The sequence below is a fragment of the Convolutriloba macropyga genome, chromosome 5 (genome assembly GCF_964194025.1).
Source record: "Convolutriloba macropyga chromosome 5, txConMacr16.3, whole genome shotgun sequence".
NCBI lineage: Eukaryota > Metazoa > Xenacoelomorpha > Acoela > Convolutidae > Convolutriloba > Convolutriloba macropyga.
The window spans coordinates 33,581,126-33,602,292 of NC_134472.1; the positions used below are offsets into that span (position 1 = coordinate 33,581,126).

Here is a 21,167-nt window from a genome sequence, read left to right on the forward strand (position 1 = left end):
GAAAAAATCGAGAACCTTTTTTTCTATGATAGTCTGACATTAAAATTATTAAAATTATTAAAATTATGTGTGGTGTTATACCAAGCTTTTCATTAAGAGTTAAGTCATCTTAATAGTTAAAGTTGAAAAAATATTCAAGCTTTCTGTAGTTGCACTCTCCCCCACAGTTAGCTATTAAGATTGGTCAACCAATACTGCCCTAGCGTGGTAAAGGCGAGTAAACATTTTGAACAAGACCTCTCAAGACTCGACTCAAGAAAATTGTACCCAGGTACATAGAATCACCCAGATAAACATCATAGATCTATCGTCCTCATGTGTAAAGTTAAATTTTTAAAGAAACTTGTTTCTTATTATCAATTTCTAGGCAATTTTGAGTGATTCGCGTGTAAAGTACATAAATAATACTGGTTATATGCATTTTTTGTACACAAAGTTGTGCGCGTAATGTGTATATATAGTGGTGGATATAAGTAGTGGATAAAAGTGGGGGAGGCGATTAGACGCGCGATTTGGCCCGTTTACCCATACGGGAGAGCCGGGACAAAATGGGTGGCTGATCTGTACCCCTCTTTTATCCACTACTCTAGTGAATAAAGTGCAAGGGCTTCTGAGCCAAATTTTATCATTGTTTCACCAAAATACTGCAAATCATAGTTTTAATAAAAGAGACGGTTTCGAAAAACCAATCATGCAAAACATCATATTTTGCTATCGAATATATACAATTACTCTAAAACTATGGAAAATCATTGAAGAAAAAGTTTCTTCAGAAAATTTTCTGGCAGACTCGCATCACCCGCTGTCCCTTTTCAGTGTGACTGGTGTTTCATTCCTCCTTTTGTGAACATAGCGGTAATTCCAGCTTTGATTCAAATTCCATGCGTAATAATTACTGGATATCTCTATAGCAAGACAACGGAAACTCTGATAACTTTACAATCAGTGGACAGAAAAGCGACACTAAACAAGACCTTTAAGTGTATCTGGATCAGCTGGCTCATTATGGTCCTACCCTTCCTTGTTTTCAAGACATTGGAGTCGACAAATCTGTGGAACTCTTTCAGAACTGGTGCAGTCGTTACCACTTATCAAAGTGAAGGAAATTATGTTTAACCTACCCAGTGATCGAACCCACGACATCCAAAGTTAGAAACCAAAGTTAAAAACGCTGGTAAAAACTGACGACATTAATACCAGCTGGATTAAGGCTAAAATAATTTCCCCGTCAGGGGATTTTGTTTATTATTGGCAATAAGGATTTAGTAAGCTATTTTCAGCATTTATTAGTCCTAAATACAAGAAAAAATGAGTGGCAGCTGAGCTATAATTCAATGTCAGCTCAAGCAGTAAACGTATCATGCCCGGGTCGAGATGTCAGCGCCGTTTCAGCGCGTTTTTTTGTAAGAAGTGCGCTGAATGTGCTAAAATTATGTAAGAAATGAGCTGAATGCGCTGAAATGCGCTGAAATGAGCTGAAACGCGCTGATTTTTGAAAATTTTCAGCGCAAAAATCTTACATAATTTTGCGCTGAAATGCACTGAAACTTTGTGTAAGAAATGTAGTCAAATTTTAGCGCATTTCTTAAAATTATTTAGGGGATTTAAACGCTTTTTGACAACGTTTCCTCAATTTCGAACCATTTAGTTTTCTTTATATAACGATTAACTTTTTCTTAAAAAATGCGCTGAAAAACTCTGAAAATATGAAAGAAATGCGCTGAATTTTCAGCGCATTTCTTAAATAATTTTAGCGCATTTCTTCTTAAACTGTCTATTAATATAAAATTAAACTAAATAGGAAGAACTTCAAGAATCTTTGGAGCAGTGGATTGGGTGAAGGCTGCGGCACCGGAGAACAAGGTTCGATTCGCAGTGATAGCTATTTTTTGAAAACTGGGCGGTTTTCAGCGCGTTTCTTGCAAAGTTTCAGCGCATTTCAGGACATTTCAGCGCATTTTTATGTAAGGTTTTTTCGCTGAACTTTTTGAAAAATCAGCGCATTTCAGCTCATTTCTTACATAAATTTTCTCGACCCGGGTGTTGATATACTAAAACCAAAAATTTCGGCTAAGTCTATAAATCTGTGAACTAAGATGTTTCTGGAATTTATCTAAAAAAATTTGCTGAGTGCGCTGATATTTCAAAAACAATAAATTTAGAAACGACTTCTAATAATGAGTTGAAAAACGACGGAATGCGCTGAGATATGAACAAAGTCCGCTGAATTTGTAAAAAGAAATCTGCTCCCCGCACAATTCAGCTCAGCCAGCACTCCGTGCTCTCTGTGCTGTCTTCTCCGTCTCATTCTCCCATGCATCATTTATTCCTACTTAATCAACAAATAATTTAATCTCAATTTTTTTTATACTTTATATTTGTAAGAAAAAGCTGAAAAAATGTGAAAAACGTATTAACTCTGATAAAACAGTAGTTCCAATGTTTATTCAAAGACGTTTTTTCTCCATATAGTTACAAAGCAACAACGTGTCAGCATTATTATGATCAAGACAACAAGTGAAATCTTAGACGGCAAGGTTTTTTGATGCTCTTTTACCGGTTTTTGGTCTGATGTTATTGAAGTCAAATAGGTTTGTAATTGTCCAACAATTGTCTAGATAGCCTAAAAATATTAAGCCGAAAACCAGCTTAATCGATACATATCATGGTTATATTTACTTAAAATTAGGTTAAGAGAACATTTTCGGAACTTTCTACGTATATTAGAACGTATTTTACTCTTATTTGGAACGATTTATATACCTTTTTCTTATTTAGAAATACTCGATTCGTATTGGCTAATATTTGTCCATTTACTACGTAACATCCTCCGGCTCAGAAGAAGATCTTGGGAAAACTGGTGCAAGTTTTACAAGTGGGCGGACGAGTGAACCGGTCGACGTACGTAAAACGGCGGAGCGCGCGACGCTATCGGAGCCGTAAGGGAGTTCCACAATCCGAGCGGTAGGGTAGTAACCCCTAGGGTTCGTTTCCTCAACTATCCAAACCAAGTCACCGGTCTTAAGTTGTTGCTCGGCAGGCGTCTGCCATTTGGAACGTCGGTTCATCGTCGGTACATACTCTCTGATCCAACGGGACCAGATCGCATTAGCGTACGACTGCGAACGGGCGTAACGTTTCGAATGTCAAATTCATTATTGCCGACAAGAGACGGGACACCGGTAGAGTATTCTCTTAAAAGAAAGTGATTGGGCGTTATAGCGTTCAGTTCGCAAGGATCAGCGCTTACGGATGTTAAAGGTTGCGAATTGAGAACATTCTCCACGAGACAAAAGGTGGTATGCAGTACCTCATCCGTGAGGCGACGCGTGCCTAGAATGGGATACAACACGCACTTGAAACTGTTTACCAAGCTCTTCCAGATACCACCTCGATGTGGTGCGCTGGGTGGATTGAACCTCCACTTTATGCCTTTGTGAGCGAGCTCAGCTGCAATGTTGACAGCGTTCCACTTTTCAATACTTTCTCGGAGTTATTTCTCCGCTCCAAAAAAGTTAGTGCCATTGTCCGACCAAATCTTGGCAGGTGTACCCCTACGTGACAAAAACCGCTCAAATCCCATAACATAAGAACTGGTGTCCATGGATGTAACTATCTCGACATGGACAGCGCGAGTAGTGAGACAGGTGAAGAGAAGGCCCCACCTTTTCTCAGTAGTATGGTGGACAGTAACATAGAACGGCGCATAGTAGTCAACTCCGCTGCTCGTGAAGGGAGGAGACTGGTAAGCAAGTCTCTCCTTAGGTAAGTCAGACATGATTGGTTGCATAGTTACAGCTTAGAAATCTCGGCATCTCAGGCAGTGTGCTTTGATCGAATGCAAAGACGATCTTAGTTTCAGTAATGTATAGTGTTCCTGTGCAATTGATTTTAAGTATTCAACGCCTTGATGATTTACGTGAGCGTTAAAGCTTTACGTGAGTGTGTTTAAGGAACAGTTTTACAAACGGATGACCTGCATCTAAGATGATTGGGTACTTTACGTTAAACCCAATATCCATTAACGCTTGATGCGGCCCGAGGAAGGGATTAGCCCACTTGGACTAATAAACGGTGAATGTGGAGCAGTTCCGCTACTCCGTTTAATAGATTTGTTGTTAAGCAGATCTTTTATTTCGGTTTCAAAAGACTCCCCTGCACCAAGTACTGTAGATGACGTTCGGCTTCGTCAAGCTCAGTAGGGTCAGTAATGCTATCATCAAAGTTACAGTAGCCGGCATGTTTCGGCAAAAGCCGGAGAACGTATGCGGCAATGCGCAAGTATTTTTGATAAGAACTAAACTTATCAAACGGAAAAAATGAAGGAACAGGAGTTGTCTATTTTTTGTCAGATGTAGCCAGAGAAACAGTGTCTTCTATAGTGACTGCTTAGTTGACGCCAAGTTTGATGTTATTAATGACGTCTTTGTTCGGTGCGAATGGGAAACGTGAATTAGTTAAGAAATGCGGTCCTTTGACCCAACTGCTTAATTGCAAAAAACTTCATCGGACAATCCACGCGTGCCAGCGTCAGCGGGATTATCCTTAGTTGCGACGTGGTTCCATTGGTCAACGGTGGTATATTCCAAAATTTCGCAAACTCGGTTTGCAACAAAGATTGGTTGCTTTTCATTAGAGTTTATCAACTCAAGAATTGTCGTGCTGTCTGTCCATTTGAATAATTGGTTAACAGTTACAGTAAGTGCCTGAATAATTTCATTTTTTAGCCGAGCGGAAAGTAGAGCTGCTTGCAATTCTAGTTTTGGGACAGTCATTACTTTCAATGGCGCAACGCGCGCTTTCCACAAAACAAACGCAAGCTCTGTTTTTATCTTGCCCGTAGGAGTTGTTACTCGGGCTCGATGAAATGCGACGGCACTAAAAATATCCCGGGAACTGTCACCGAACATATGCAATTCTACATTATCAAAAGGTCCAGTAAAATAAGTTCTAGGAATTTTGATGTTTTCAAGCTTTGGTTAGTCCGCACTCCAAGCCAAAAATCTTGGTTGCGTGAGCTCATCATCCCAATGTTGTCCTGTAACACGCCAGATGTCTTTTAAGAGCAGTCAAGCACCAACAGTAAACGATGCGACAAGACCATTAGGGTCAAAGACTTTCCAAAGAACAGACTTAGGACTAAGCGCTGCGTGAGTTACTTTGTGATAGCGCAGCTTGTACCCCTACTCACAGCCAAAGTGTCATTAGTGTGGTCCCACTTTAGCCCAAGCACGTACGATGAATCCTCCTGGCATGAAAGAATTATCTTAGGCTAAGTAGATTGAGGAAAACCATCAAATCGGTCAGCCAGATTTGGCACATTGCTTACGAATATTGTAAGCTCAAACCCACCGAGATTGAGAAGATGTACCAATTCCTATGGTCTATTGCTGGCTTTCTCAGGAGACTCCACTGAGTCAAGGTAATCGTCCATGTAGAAGTTTTCAAGGACGGCTTTTGCAGCTTTTGTGCAAAAGTTGGTATTGTCCCTCGCAGTGCGTTGTAATGCATAGTTGGCGCATGTGGGCGAGTCTTTAGCCCCGAATATATGGCGCGTGAATTGATACACTACAACATTAGTTGTGGGGTCCTCCAGCCACAGAAAGCGAAGTGATTGTTGATCTGATGGTAATTCACCTACCTGTAGAAACATTCCCTCGATGTCGGCAGAGACGGCATATGGATGATTTCGGAAGCGAAGAAGTACGTAAATAGGGTTTTGGAGCAGATCAGGGCCAGTGAGCAAGGATTTATTCAGTGAGGCACCATGAAATTTTGCTGCTCCATTGATCACCCTACGCACCTTACCCGGTTTGTTCGGGTTAAAAAAAATAGTGGGGTAGATACCACTCTTTATCGGACCGGTTCTCAACCTTGTGAGCGTCATGTCATGATCGATATTCACTTTAAAGCACGTTGAGGTTAAACAAGAACTTGATGTTAACGGACCGCTTAAGACCCAACCTATGGGTAAGCGTAGGGCAACGGGTGAACGCTTCGCATGGGCAGAGAAGTATTCTAACAGGCGGATGGCATAGTAGAAATCTTTTCCCAGTATCATCTCAATGTCTTTATAGGAATATGTCACGAGATCAAGGACCGCTAAGTGTGGGTATGTTTCTTGCAGGGCCTGTACATTAATTATATCTGAGCCTACGTTCAGACTTTAACGAAAGGGTTGATGGTAATTGGTTCGAAATCCTGATGTTATCTTGGTTTCACAGTAACTTCAACAACTCTAGTATCAACTACTTCTTTGGTAATATTACGCTTGATAGTTAGCTTTAGTGCTTTACCGTGCAAACCGAGTCTATCTGCGAGACTACCGGCCACACAAGAGTTACTGCTTGCGGTATCACACAAAACTAAAGCCTTGGTATCTAAACCGGACAAATTGACCAACTGCAATTCAGTCACCTGAAGGAGCCCATTAACATCAGTAACTGATAACATCGTTGTAGTCTTATTAAACGGCTTTTGACTAGCAGTTGCTTTACTTTCACCTGTGTTGCTGGAAGACTGGATAGTATTGGGATTTGTTGACTGTTTTGTTGGGAAAACCCTATCTGCTCCTTGAAATGGTGTGCTATGCGAACTATTGCCCCCTTCTGTTCGGCACTTTCTTGTTTGAGGACACTGGCGGAATCTGTGCTGATCGCGTAAGCACGAAAAGCAAAGTTTGTTATCCGCTACCAACTTAGCTCTCTGGGTTGGAGTCTTTTCCTTGAAAAGTCGACACTCCCATAACCGGTGGTTACCTTTGCACACAATGCAGCGAGAGTAAGTGTTGGTGGAAGAAGATGGCATTTGCTTCCTTGTTTTCCTTTGTTGTGAATTTGGTGCAAACACTTTTGAGGTTGTTTTGGGCTTGGTTACTGAAGTGCTGTTATCTTCAGGTCTTGCCTTGGTTGCGCTTTGTTTCAAAAGATCGTGGGCCTCAGCCTTTTCTTTAAGCCAATCTTTAAAGTCAATCAGGGTAGGTTTAACCCAGTGCTTCTTAAACGTAAAGAGCGACCACGACTCTTTCTTGTTTTTTGGTAACTTCTGTACTGCTTGGTTAAGTAGGGAAGCGCTCTTCAAGTCAGCATCATATTGTGACTTGAAAACCCCAACAAGGCTGGATATGGCTGCAGACTAATTAATGATGTTATCAATATTGTGCATTTTAAAGGGCGTAAAATTGCTTAGTTTATCCAATTGTGCAATTACGACGACTGCCTGTGGCTGGCCAAATTTACGTTCTAAATTCCTTAGTGCATCAACTTGTACATTAAACCACAGTAAGCAAACTCGGCTATTGCAATCTTTGCTTTACCGGCGACGAGTGTTTTAAGGTATGTCACCATAACGCCATCGGTGAGCAACTTCGAGTCAATCGGGCTTTTGAATTGACCATACCACTCATGCCACTGCAATGGGTCCCTATTAAACTGTGCAAGTTTCCACTCGGGCAAAGGGTCGTTTTTCTTACTTGTTTTTGCATCAACCAATTCCCTAATCAGTGACGCATTGTCTGATATTGCAGGGGCGGTCGCAGACAGGTGCGGACCACTCCAACTCAACGATGTGGGCCCAAAATAAGGATATGATGGCTGGAAAATCGGAGTGGTTAGACCAGGTACGACATTACTAGTAGTTGCGGTCCGGTTTTCCTGTTGTGTGCCGGATGGTGCCGGATGGTGATTTCATATCAATCAAAAGGGGTGAATTCTTATATATTCGTTTTGGAGATTTCGTAATTGAGAATGAGATATGTGCCTGTACATTTGGAGCAACATTATTCACGGTAGTAATGTCTTGGTTGACTAATGATGGTCTGTGCTTTGGAAAACGCCAATGACTTATATTTGGCTCAAAGTTTTGGCCAAGTGGGATATTGTGCATATTTGGGAAAAGAGAAGCAACAGAACGTACAACTTTGTGTACTTGGCTAGCATTATTTTGAAAAGTGTTGTGGACGGGAGGCTGATTGACAAAGGGTGCTAGTGGAGTGGGAGCAGTGAGGTTAAGTGCAAATACTGGGTTTGGGATGGGAAAGGCATTAGGATGAGTGGGTTTGGGATTGTGCTGTTGAGTGTTTGGACTTGGTGGGGCGCTTGTGTGCAAGGGAACATTTATTATGGGGGCTGGATTATTTGTTTTCGGAAATAGATGAAGAGTCGCGTTTGGTGCTCGGGGGAAAAAATTTTTTTGTTGTCGGGAGCATATACACTGGACCGAATTGTTCACAGGCAGACTTGATCTTTCAAGTCCCCTGGTATCTGGAGTTTGAAGATGTGCGTGTGGAAAAAACGCGGATGCATCATTTTGATTTGCTTGCGGTGCGAACGACTGTGGTAGATCGGGCTGTTGAATAGGTGAAGAAACCCCTGGGGCGTGTACAGAAGGCGGGTGACTGTCTGCGGTTCCTTGCTTAGTTATGCTCGCAAGCGCCATGTCTTGTTGGCCTGTTTGATTTATTTGCGCCCGTAGGGAACAACGCCTGTTGGTTAGCAGCAGCTAAAAAAAATCAGTTGGGGTATAATAAGGGTCGAATTGTTGCAGGGTCTCATTGCTTAAAATGTAATTGCCTTGACAATTTATTGGAATAGAATGCTTTGAATTGTCAGTGCTGTGATCTTCAGCTGCTTCGCCGTTGTTGTAACTATGGCACTCTGGAGGGTGCTTCGTAACCTCTGGTTCACCAGTTTTCTCATCATTGTTCTAACTTAAAGCAAGTGAGGTGTTGATCCAGTCCTGGACAGCCTTTTCTCTTCTCATAGAGCTCCTGGCACTTGCAGTTGTTTCAGAGTGGCCAACTTTGGAAACAGCGTCGAGCAATTAAAACTCTTGCAGAGTTGCCTCTGACAACCGCTTCCTGTTGTTTTCCTCCAGTTCATCTAATTCAATTTGCTTGTTCTGCTTAGCGAGGCGGATGGCTGCCTCATTTCGTTTTACAATTTCTTCGCGCTTCATTTCAGCGATTATGTAATCATGTTTACCCTGTCTAGATGTTTTTGACGAGGCCATCAGTGAGGGAACTCTAGAACGAATGGAAGCCCTAGGTTTCTGACACTCACTCACTTTATCATCAGCAGAATTGATGTAGTTTTGTGTTGAAGTGAGGATCTTGTCGTTCTTAGTTGTCATTGCTTCTAAGTTAGACTCTAATGAGGAAACAAGTTTACTTGGATCCTCCGTTTTTCCAGCAAACGCAATCAAGTGCTCATTTTTGTCTACAACAGTCATAAAAGCTTCGTTGCACTTTGTTGCTAGGCGTTGAACTTTCACTCGCCTACTTTGAACAATTATAAAATGAAGGATATATTCTTGTATAGCATGCAATTCAGCTTCACGCTTTGATCTGGTGACGTACAACTTTTGACTTTTTGATCACGAATATAAGACATTACGATGCTACTATTTCAAAAAATCAGCAAAACTACCACTGTACACGGTTATCTATTATACGCACACTTAAAACAAACCAAATCCACGGAAAACAAACCCGACGCAAGAGACACCAAACACAGCAAACTGTAGATAGTAAAACAAAACGCCCCAAAGAGCAGAAAAGATCGTCGAGCACTCAGTGCCCGACGAAAACAGAAGTGGAGCGCTGAACGCTATGCGCTCAACGCAGCGGGAGACGAAGGACAAACGGCAAGTCGAGCGAGCAACGCGCGATGAAACGGAAACGTGACGGACAAGATGTCGAGCGAGCAACGCGCGACGTAATGAAACAGGAAGGTGAGGATAGAACGGACGGGAAATGAGTTCGGAAAGAACTATGTTAGCAGACCACAGCAAAAACAGCATAGCCGTAACTCCAGAACAAACAAGTCACAACCTAGGAAGAAGAAAAGAAGCTAATGCAAGACAATCTAGCATAATTCACTGTTGGGCTTAATATAACAACAAATTGTTTTACGGCAACGCAGTAGTACACTAACCGGATGAAAAATTCAAGAAAATTACTAGCCGTTACTCCAGAATAAACTTAAATTACATCCTAGCAAAACCCAAATCACAACAAACAATCAGCATACTAACGGTATTAAACAAACTACAGCAAAATTGAATAACTACAATAGTGTATTTGCAGACTAAGACAGTTGGAAAAGTCAAGAAACAATCCAAACGTTACTCTAGAATAAACTCCAGTCACACCCTAGAAGGCAACAAGACCAAACCAAATAGCAATCATACAGGTACACACAAACTTACAGCAGCAAAATCAATATACTACAACAGGAGGGCTAGTAAATTAGTAAAGTTGAAAGGTCAAAAGCAATCCAGCCGTAAATTGAGAATACAATTAAGTCACACCCGATAAAGGTATGACCTAAACAACAAACCAGCAAACTAGCATACTCAACATACTAAAGCAAAAACAACAACATGCTTCATCACATATGAAAAACTACATCGAAATCCGGAAAAGTAGCGGAAGAAAACAAAAAGCGAAGTTTTGGGAGAGTGAAGTTATTGAAAAAACGGAACACGGAGAATTGAAAAGTTAAGGGACGAAACTGACAAGAACGAAACGGCACATAAACAATCGACAAAAAATTGTAGCAATTCGATAATTTTTTCTGTAGACCGGAGGTTGTGAAAATTTGCACAACTTTTTCAGTGTATTGAGTTTCACTCAATTGACGCACATTCTAAACGTTCTTGTTTAAAATTTTTTTTGACAAATTTGTCAAACGTTTATAATTTTGTCCATTTTTTAGGTCAAATTTTTGCAAATTCTTGTATACGGAACGTTAAACAAGTAAACTGGAGGGTTTTATGCGTGACAGTACGGCTTTTCAACGTTCGATATTAATATTCTCTGTTTTTTTGAATTGCATCCAAAAATTGACCAAAAATTTTCAAAATTGAACAATTTAGCATAATGTTTTCTCATTTTTCTCTATTTCAGAGATTATTTCTTGATATACGCTCCGACTATATTAGTTTTTTTTGAAATTTCGGTAATTCGACCAAAAAATTTCAAAATCGGTGTTTTCTCGTCCCGAAAACTGTAATTGTGAGGGATTATGGTGACCTTTTACGGATATATTTCAAGATTTTGCCTATTTTTACTACCCCTTAAAAATTTATTAAATAATTAGGGGTTGGATTTCTTGCCGTCTAATCTAGAAAAATAATGCAGTAAATCAGTGAGGTGAACTATATTATGGCTCAATGAATGATGGTGCTTGCAATTATTTAATACATTACCTTGTATCAGAAAGATTGAATAATTTGAAAAATTTGACATACACATTGTCAGAAGACAAAACTAATTTTTTGTCAATAATATTTTTTAATAGGAAACGTTATAACCAGTTGTTGAACGATTTCACAAAACAATGAGAATATTTGCGGGAGGTGTTAATGGCGAGGCCCAATTGAGGTGTAAATAATAACACGCTTTACCGCCCTCTCGACTTGCTGCACTGTTGCTGTTCACACTTTTCCTGAAGAGGCTGTTCTATAACAATTCTGCCATCAGATGTTGCCTTTCCTGGAATATTGGACAGAAGTGGGCATTCTCGTTGGACGTTCTTGTCATCTCTGACTTTGTCGGGGGCAGGTGTCTTGCAAAAGGAGTACTGATATCCAAACCCGGGTTGAATTTTTCCGCCCAAAATGGGAGCAATGAGAGTGGGGCTGCAATGGGAGGATTTTTAGGAAAATGCAGCTCAAAACTCTTACGTCTTTTTGGGCTGCATTGGGCTTCCAAGGGAGGTAAAATGGTGTAAGAGTGAGGGGGTAAAAGACAAATTTACCCCCCACTCTTACATCTTTTTTGGTCTGCCAAGGGGGTAAAACGATGTAAGAGTTGGGGGGTAATTTGTCTTTTACCCCCTCACTCCTACACCATTTTACCCCCCTTGGCAGACCAAAAAAGATGTAAGAGTGGGGGGTAAATTTGTCTTTTACCCCCTCACTCTTACACCGTTTTACCCCCCTTGGAAGCCCAATGCAGCCCAAAAAGACGTAAGAGTTTTGAGCTGCATTTTCCTAAAAAATCCTCCCATTGCAGCCCCACTCTTACGTCATTTTACCCCCCTTGGCAGCCCAACTTTTATATCATATTACCTCCCCCCCCCCCTGGCAGCCCAGCTCTTACATCATCTAACCCCCTCAATCTTTTAGCCGCCATACCTGAAGACTGCCAGTCTTGAACCCACAACCTCTGTTCCCTCAGCTGCGTCTCCTTATTCTCCAGACCATCGATTCTTGTCCAACTCTTGACGGTCTATATATATATATATATATATATATATATATATATATATATAAATAATAATTGTTAGAATTGCCCCATCACAACAAATTACCCCCTCTCTCTTACATCGTTTTACCCCCCTTGGCAGCCCAACTCTTACATCATTTTACCCCCTCTGAACAAATTACCCCCTCACTCTTACACCATTTTACCCCCCTTGGCAGCCCAACTCTTGCATCATTTTACCCCCTCTGAACAAATTACCCCCTCACTCTTACACAATTTTACCCCCCTTGGCAGCCCAATTCTTACATCATTTTGTCCCCTCTGAACAAATTACCCCCTCACACTTACACCATTTTACCCCACTTGGCAGCCCAACTCTTAACACATTTTACCCCTCTGGACAAAATACCCCCTCACTCTAACACCATTTTACCCCCTTGGCAGCCCAACTCTTACCTCATTTTACCCCCTCTGGACAAATTACCCCCTCACTCGTACACACTTTTAAACCACTTGGCAGCCCAAGTCTTACATCATTTTACCCCCTCTGAACAAATTACCCCCTCAATCTTACACCATTTTACCCTCTTTGGCAACCCAACTCTTACATCACTTTACCCCCTCTGAACAAATTACCCCCTCACTCTTACACAATTTTACCCCCCTTGGCAGCCCAATTCTTACATCATTTTATCCCCTCTGAACAAAGTACCCCCTCACACTTACACCAATTTACCCCCCTTGGCAGCCCAACTCTTACCTCATTTTACCCCTCTGGACAAATTACCCCCTCACTCTTACACCATTTTACCCCCTTGGCAGACCAACTCTTACCTCATTTCACCCCCTCTGGACAAATTACCCCCTCACTCTTACACCATTTTAACCCCCTTGGCAGCCCAAGTCTTACATCATTTTACCCCCTCTGAACAAATTACCCCCTCAATCTCACACCATTTTACCCCCTTTGGCAGCCCAACTCTTACATCACTTTAACCCATCTGAACAAATTACCCCCTCACTCTTACACAATTTCACCCCCCTTGGCAGCCCAATTCTTACATCATTTTATACCCTCTGAATAAATTACCCCCTCACACTTACACCATTTTACCTCCCTTGGCAGCCCAACTCTTACCTCATTTTAACCCTCTGGACAAATTACCACCTCACTCTTACTCCATTTTAACCCCCTTGGCAGCCCAAGTCTCACATCATTTTACCCCCTCTGAACAAATTACCCCCTCAATCTTACACCATTTTACCCCCCTTGGCAGCCCAACTCTTACATCATTTTACCCCCTCTGAACAAATTACCCCCTCACTCTAACACCATTTTACCCACCTTGGCAGCCCAACTCTTACATCACTTTACCCCCTCTGAACAAATTACCCCCTCACTCTTACACCATTTTACACCCCTGGGCAGCCCAACTCTTACCTCATTTTACCCCCCCCCCCCCCCTGGACAAGTTACCCCCTCACTCTTACACAATTTTACCCCCCTTGGCAGCCCAATTCTTACATCATTTTACCCCCTCTGAACAAATTAACCCCTTACTCTTACACCATTTTACCACCCTTGGCAGTCCAACTCTTACCTCATTTTACCCCTCTGAAGAAATTACCCCCTCACTCTTACACCATTTTAACCCCCTCGGCAGCCCAACTCTTACATCATTTTATCCCCTCTGAACAAATTACCCCCTTACTCTTACACCATTTTACCCCCCTTGGCAGCCCAACTCTCACCTCATTTTAACCCTTCTGGACAAATTACCCCCTCACTCTTACACAATTTTACGCCCCTTGGCAGCCCAGTTCTTACATCACTTTACCCCCTCTGAACATATTACCCCCTCACTCTTACACCATTTTAACCCCCTTGGCAGCCCAACTCTTACATCAATTTGCCCCCTCTGAACAAATTACCCCCTCACTCTTACACCACTTTACCCACCTTGGCAGCCCAACTCTTACCTCATTTTACCCCCTCTGGACAAATTACCCCCTCACTCTTACACAATTTTACCCCCCTTAACAGCCCAACTCTTACCTCATTTTACCCCTTCTGGACAAATTACCCCCTCACTCTTACACAATTTTACCCCCCTTGGCAGCCCAATTCTTACATCACTTTACCCCCTCTGAACAAATTACCCCCTCACTCTTACACCATTTTAACCCCCTTGGCAGTCCAACTCTTACCTCATTTTACCCCCTCTGGACAAATTACCCCCTCACTCTTACACAATTTTACCCCCCTTGGCAGTCCAACTCTTACCTCATTTTACCCCCTCTGGACAAATTACCCCCTCACTCTTACACAATTTTACCCCCCTTGGCAGCCCAATTCTTACATCACTTTACCCCCTCTGAACAAATTACCCCCTCACTCTTACACCATTTTACCCCCCTTCGCAGCCCAACTCTTACATCAATTTGCCCCCTCTGAACAAATTACCCCCTCACTCTTACACCACTTTAGCCACCTTGGCAGCCCAACTCTTACCTCATTTTACCCCCTCTGGACAAATTACCCCCTCTTTCTTACACAATTTTACCCCCCTCGGCAGCCCAATTCTTACATCAATTTACCCCCTCTGAACAAATTACCCCTTCACTCTTACACCATTTTACCCCCCTTGGCAGCCCACATCCTACATCATTTTTCCCCCTCTGGACAAATTACCCCCTCACTCTTACACCATATTACCCCTCTTGGCAGCCCACTCTTACATGGCAATTTCAGTGAGGGGGGTAATTCCTTAAAAGTCCTCCCGTTGCAGCCCAACTCTTACATCATTTTACCCCCTCTGAACAAATTACCCACACACTCTTACATCAATTTACCCCCAGTAGACAAATTACCCCCCATTCTTACATCAAAATGGGAGGATTTTAGGGAGGACATTCGACCCGGGGTTTCTTCCACTTGGAGCAAATAATTGGTTTTTGCATTTGTATGCCAGACTGGTTGGCTAGCTTTGATTCCAGTTAAACATATTGCAGCTTCCACTATCCTTCCATTTTGATACACCGTGATGATACAGTGGGGCGGACTTATGCCGGCATTGTCAGATGCGGTGGTGTTGCAGTCGAATTATTTCGTGTTATCTAATATAAATGGGAAATGAGACAGTTCCTGGGGTCCGTTGCTGTTTGGGTTGTTAGTTGTACAACTATATTGATCTATTTCATAGTATTATTATCCCGGACTTGAGTCGCAGAGCTTTTCAGCGCTGAACCAGCACATTTCAAGAGTAAAAACTTAATTCAGTTCTGAAACATTTTATCTCCAGAATATTTTAAGTTTCTTTATGTGCAGTATTTCTTCATCATGATTATATTGAGGTCATAGAGTTCGCCCAGGCTAAACTTATCCTGTATAGTCTAAAAATTACTCATACCCCAAAATTAAGTCTGAGCAGAGTAATGTCATACTTTTGTAGCTTATAACTAGTAATTACTATAGTAGTATACGCATTGTTTATATTTAAGTTGGTTTGTAGGCAATTAAAACAAAGCCCAATTAGCTCAGTGGTTACGACTTGCTGCGCAAATTAAATGTTACAAGTACCCACGCGGAAGTTCGAATCGCATATAAAGCAAACCTTGTTGGCGGGAGTTAAGCTGAACATATTATTTTTCATGAAGTAAATTTTACTCAAAAATCAGACTGGCCTGTGTAAATTGTGACATGAACTGAGTAATGGCCATCCTAAAAAAAACAGAATGTCTTTAGACCGATTCAGCGCTGATTTGCTCTGCGACCAACCTCCGGGATGACAATTAGACTAAACAATAATGTATTGATAAACGGGGGTGGCACCATAATAACTCTGATGAAACAGTAGTTCGAATGTTTATTCAGAGACGTTTTTTCCTCCATATAGCAATGTGTAAGAATACGTACAAAGCAACAGCGTGTCAGCATTATTATGATCAAGACATCAAGTGAAATCTTAGACGGCAAGGTTTTTTGATGCTATTTTACCGGTCTTTTTTCTAATGTTATTGAAGTCAAATAGGTTCATAATCGTCGAAAAATTGTCTAGTTAACCTAAAGATATTAAGCCGAAAACCTATTAAGCCTAAAGATATTAGTTAACCTAAAGATATTAAGCTTAATCGATACAAATCATGGTTATATTTACTTAAAATTAGGTTAAACGAACTTTTTGGAACTTTCTACGTATATTAGAGCGTAATTTACTCTTATTTGGAACGATTTATATGCCTATTTCTTATTTAGAAAAATCCGATTTTGATTGGCTAATATTCGTCCATTTACTACGTAACAAAACGGAATCAATTTCAGTGCATTAATGAGAGATTTTTTTTTTCATTTCAGCTAATTTGAAAGCACGGTTTCAAGGTGATTAGTTTTGCAGCTCACCGAAATCACCGACTTTCTTGCATATTTTCAGCACATTCAGTGGTTTTTCAAGTAAATTTTGCTTTGAAATCACGCGGATGCTTGGACACGGTATGCTGAAATTTGTTAATTCAAAAAAGAACTAAATCTAACTTTCTTACTGAATTATTTAGAAAAAATAATTTGACGAAAGACGTGCTCTAGTCAGTAAAAATAATTGCCAGTAACCCATATCACTGTATATGAAGACTAAAAAGCCCAACTGTTCTTACATTTTCCTCTGGAAATTATATTGAAAAAAGATGGATTAAACAATCATGGAGATCTGAATCAAGTAGTTCTAGATTTTCAAATAAGGTGATTCGTATCTTCCTGTCTTGAAAATAGTTTTAGTAGAGAGGCAGTATTCACGCTTTATCAATGGGGAGGAGGAGGGGTGTTGGGAACATCACCAAGTGACTACCCATGAGGTACATTTTGGGTACAGCCTGTACTGAGAGGGACAAAAAGTTCCAATTTTCAAAATTGTAGGGAACAAGAAACTTTTAATTTTGACTTGATTTTTGAGTTCTGGACAAAAAATTCTTAATTTTGATTCTCTTTATTGTTTGCGGTATTATTGCTCGGACAAAAAGTTCCAATTTTCAAAATTGTAGGGAACAAGAAACTTTTAATTTTGACTTGATTTTTGAGTTCTGGACAAAAAATTCTTAATTTTGATTCTCTTTATTGTTTGCGGTATTATTGCTCGGCAGATAAGTAAGCTGTCATTTTATTTGAGAGAAAAATATGTGAAATTATACAGGACGGAAAAAATTAATTAAATGATTGATTTTTATGGTAAATTAACTAAATTTTTAAAATCAAAATCTTTGTAAAAATTTGTTAGACCAGTTCACTCAATTTTTGTTCACGTTGCTGTGGATAAATCAGTTGAAATGTAAGTATGTTTCATGTTTGATTGCAGATGTGCACTTGTTGTACTGATGAACACATGTGGTTCGTTTTGATTCAATTGGCTCATTGCCGGTATGAAATTACGACTCAGCGCTTAAGGACTGAATTTGAAAAGCAAAACTTTTGAACTCTTCAGCTCTGGCTAGAACTCTTATGCGTGTGTTAGTTAATTGCAGGTTTTTTGAGATAGCTTTAAGGACAAAATTTGCAAAACTCTAAATCTTGTAGAAATTTAACGTTAATGTTGATACGAAAAGTCTATGCACGCTATGAAACATTTCTAAGATCATATATAAGCGAGCGGGTTCCAACAGAAAAAAGTTTGGAACATAAACAACATGCAGTATGCAACTGAGATCTACTGTGTGTTGTGATCCAAATGAGCAAATGAAAATAGCGTTGATATTACACATAATAGATAATATACTCAGAAAGCAAGCAATAGTCGCACTATGGTCGTTTTTAGTGGAAAAAGGCTCTAATTCTTTTCAGAGCACGACACGTGGAAATTGACTATAAAACAGCTGAAAATGACTTTTGCGTAAATATTCGGGATTCTGAGCACATTTAATGTCGACTTTTGTTTTTGGGTTGTGAAATCAGTGGAAGGATTTGTCTGTTTTTCGGATACTATGTAAGAAGACACTTGCTTTTTGTTAACAAAGACAACTCTTCCTTGATTGCCCGCTGAATTGAAGAAAGGGCTAAATTTGTCAACATGTTGAGTTGCATATATGTTTCTCAATTTTTAGCCCAGACAAAATTGTGGTCTCAAATTTGAATTTGTGTTTAACATGTGTTTAATTTCTGATTTAGCATGTCGTCTCAAGATTGTTTTAATTTTTATCTCAATATCGCTAGTTCTGAATATCGCTAGTAGGTAAATGTGAAAAATTCAGATTGTACAGGAATTTAAAAAATGAATAAATCCATTCCAAAAGCTATGATGACAAGGGGTTTCAAGCTAAAAGTCATTGTCTCTATGCTCGATTTGGGCAACTCGCCGTTAAACAAAGATGCTATCAGAAAACAATAAATAAAATCTCCGGCAAAAGAAAGCTCTAGCCAGAATTCAGTCTTGAAAATGGTGCTCAGAATTAAAGTAGCCTATTCAAAGAGTCAAAAAAAATCTCAGGGAGTGATAAAAAAGACTTAGAAAGACTAGATAAAAGAGAGGAAAGGTTAAAACACTATTTGAATCTATGCTTGAGTACTTTCGCTAGTTCCAAAAGCGTTTTTGATATTGTTGCGGTAAACAACATTTTGATCTTCATATTTCGAGAGCTTCAGAACTTCAGAGCAATTCTAGATGACTTTTTCAACAAATGCAACAATTTTTACCACGTAATTTGAACTAAGAAATCATAATTTCATCTGATTTTTTCACAAACACTTTTTTTCTTTTTGAGCTTGAATTCCTCTTAAGCATAAAGCAATTAAGTTTTTAAAGCGTTTCAAGCAAGAGTATTTAAAAAAAATATGTGTTGCGACGCAACATTTAATGGTCCGCCGAAAAATAGGTTAAGGATAAAATAGTCAAAGCATTAAGCAACCAAAGCATTCACTCTCTCAAAAATTTGTTGATAACCTAAAAAGCGGAAACTTAAAGGGAAATTGAAAAGCGGTCCCCCCACTAGATACCATCATCCCCCAACATGTTATTCAAGTTGATTAACTTGTTTAACTAGGGCTCACTTTGCCCACTGAAGTACAAAGACTCAGTTCGCGCATTAACATTGGCCGCACTTTTGCTGGGGGGGATAAATACAACCCTATAGTTACAACTTTCGCGCTGTTTTAACTTGTTTTCTGAGCTTCTAGCCGCAAAAGATTTACAGCAACAGATAAAGACAAAGAACACAGCCGAAGAATACAACTAAAGAACAGCAACAGTACCAAAGCAAAGAACAGTGAGACAACAGCATATCAGAAACATGCCGGAAAATCTAGAACTTCTTCGAAAGTCGCGTGGAGCTCGCAGAGGAGTTGCAACAAAACTCTACAATGAAGCAGACGGCATATCGAACAAACCGTTCACACTTCTCAAAGAAGACGACCTTTTCCGACTGCAGCAGATATTTGAATTATTGAAGACGAAGCAAGCCTTCCTATCTGAGCAGAACCAAAAAATTCAGTCTCTTTTTGATGATCCCAACAACTTGGACGATGAAATTGTTGAGACAGAGGAGTATGATGACAAGATATGACAAAACATGGACTATGTTTATCCGTTTGTTCAGCGAAATAAAAGAAACTTGTTACAAAAGAGCTCTTTTGCAGCCGGAAGCACCACGATTTCGCGCAATATGCAGAACACCAATCTGCCGAAGCTCGACTTGCCCAGTTTTTCCTGAAACTCCTTGCACTGGATCTCGTTTTACGGTCGCTTCAAGGGAGCAGTAATAGATAACGATCAGTTGACAAACAATTTGAGATTACAGTACCTGAAGTCAGCAGTGAAAGGAGAAGCTTCGATAATGTTAACTTCAATCACAGTCACCGACGAGAACTTCGATGTTGCAATGGAAATTTTTGCACAACCGTTACGACAACAAAAGATTGATACTGCAAGCCCATATCCATGGAATTGTCTCCTATCGACCAGTTTCAAATGAAAACACGCGGGAATTACGAAATTTTGTCGATACAATGGAGGAGCACAGACTTTCTCTTCGGAACATGGGACAACCAGTTGAGCATCACGACCCCTTTTTTGTCTACTTGATTGCAGAAAAACTGCCCTCTGAAACAAAGTTCTGGGAGCTTTCTTCAAAGGGGAAAGAACTACAGACCTATCAGGATCTAAAGCCTTTCCTGGCGGAACGTGTTCAACCCTTGGAGTCAGCAGCACCAAGCAACAGTTCATCAAATGCCGGAAAACGATCGCATTCCCAACAAAATGAAGCACAGAGACAACTTCACTCTCATGTCACGACAACGAATCAGCAATGGTTCAGGTGTCAAGGAATGAGCCCAGCTGATCAAAATTAAAGGACTTTGTTTCAATTGTCTACGACCAAGACACGGAGCAGAGAACTGCGAAGGTGCATGCCGCCAATGTGGACGAAAGCATCGCACTTTGTTGCATCGAGAAGATGGGCATGAAGTCAACAATCAATTGAAAAAATTGTTCAGAAACAGCCGTAAAGCCAAAGCAGAGGAAAAGGAAAAAGCTACATCTGGAGCTTCAAGCAGTAATGCAGAACAAATAACTATCGATCAAAAGATAAAAGCAGCCCACGCCCATGAAGACAAGACACAGGAAATTTTTCTCCAGACAGCAATTGTTCCTGTTAATGTCCAAGGAGAAATAGTATATCTGCGAGCAATTCTGAACTCTGCATATCAGAATAATCTTGTAACTGAAGCTGCAGTACAAAGACTTCAGCTAAAGAGGAAGAGAAACAATACTCATGTTTTTGACTCGGAGGAAATGAACTCTCAACTAATCGCAGATTTTTAGACCTTTGCCTTCAAACAAAAAACAAAGCACCAATTATCAATGACGCGTCAGTTTTAACGAAAATGACAAACGATTTGCCTTCTCACTACATCAACACAGACAATTGGGAGACCGTAAAGAAATTACAGTTGGCTGATGCCGACTTTAACAAGCCCGCCGAA

General features: G+C 40.4%; 1 protein-coding gene across 1 annotated transcript in view; it reads left to right on the forward strand.

Moving 5' to 3' along the window:
- LOC142340349 (uncharacterized) overlaps positions 1-21,167 on the forward strand; it is a 67,945-nt gene that overhangs the window by 27,577 nt on the left and 19,201 nt on the right. The window contains exon 2 of the mRNA XM_075390923.1: positions 817-1,072. Within this exon, the coding sequence (XP_075247038.1) occupies positions 817-1,072 (256 nt within the window). The remainder of the gene's footprint in view (positions 1-816; positions 1,073-21,167) is intronic.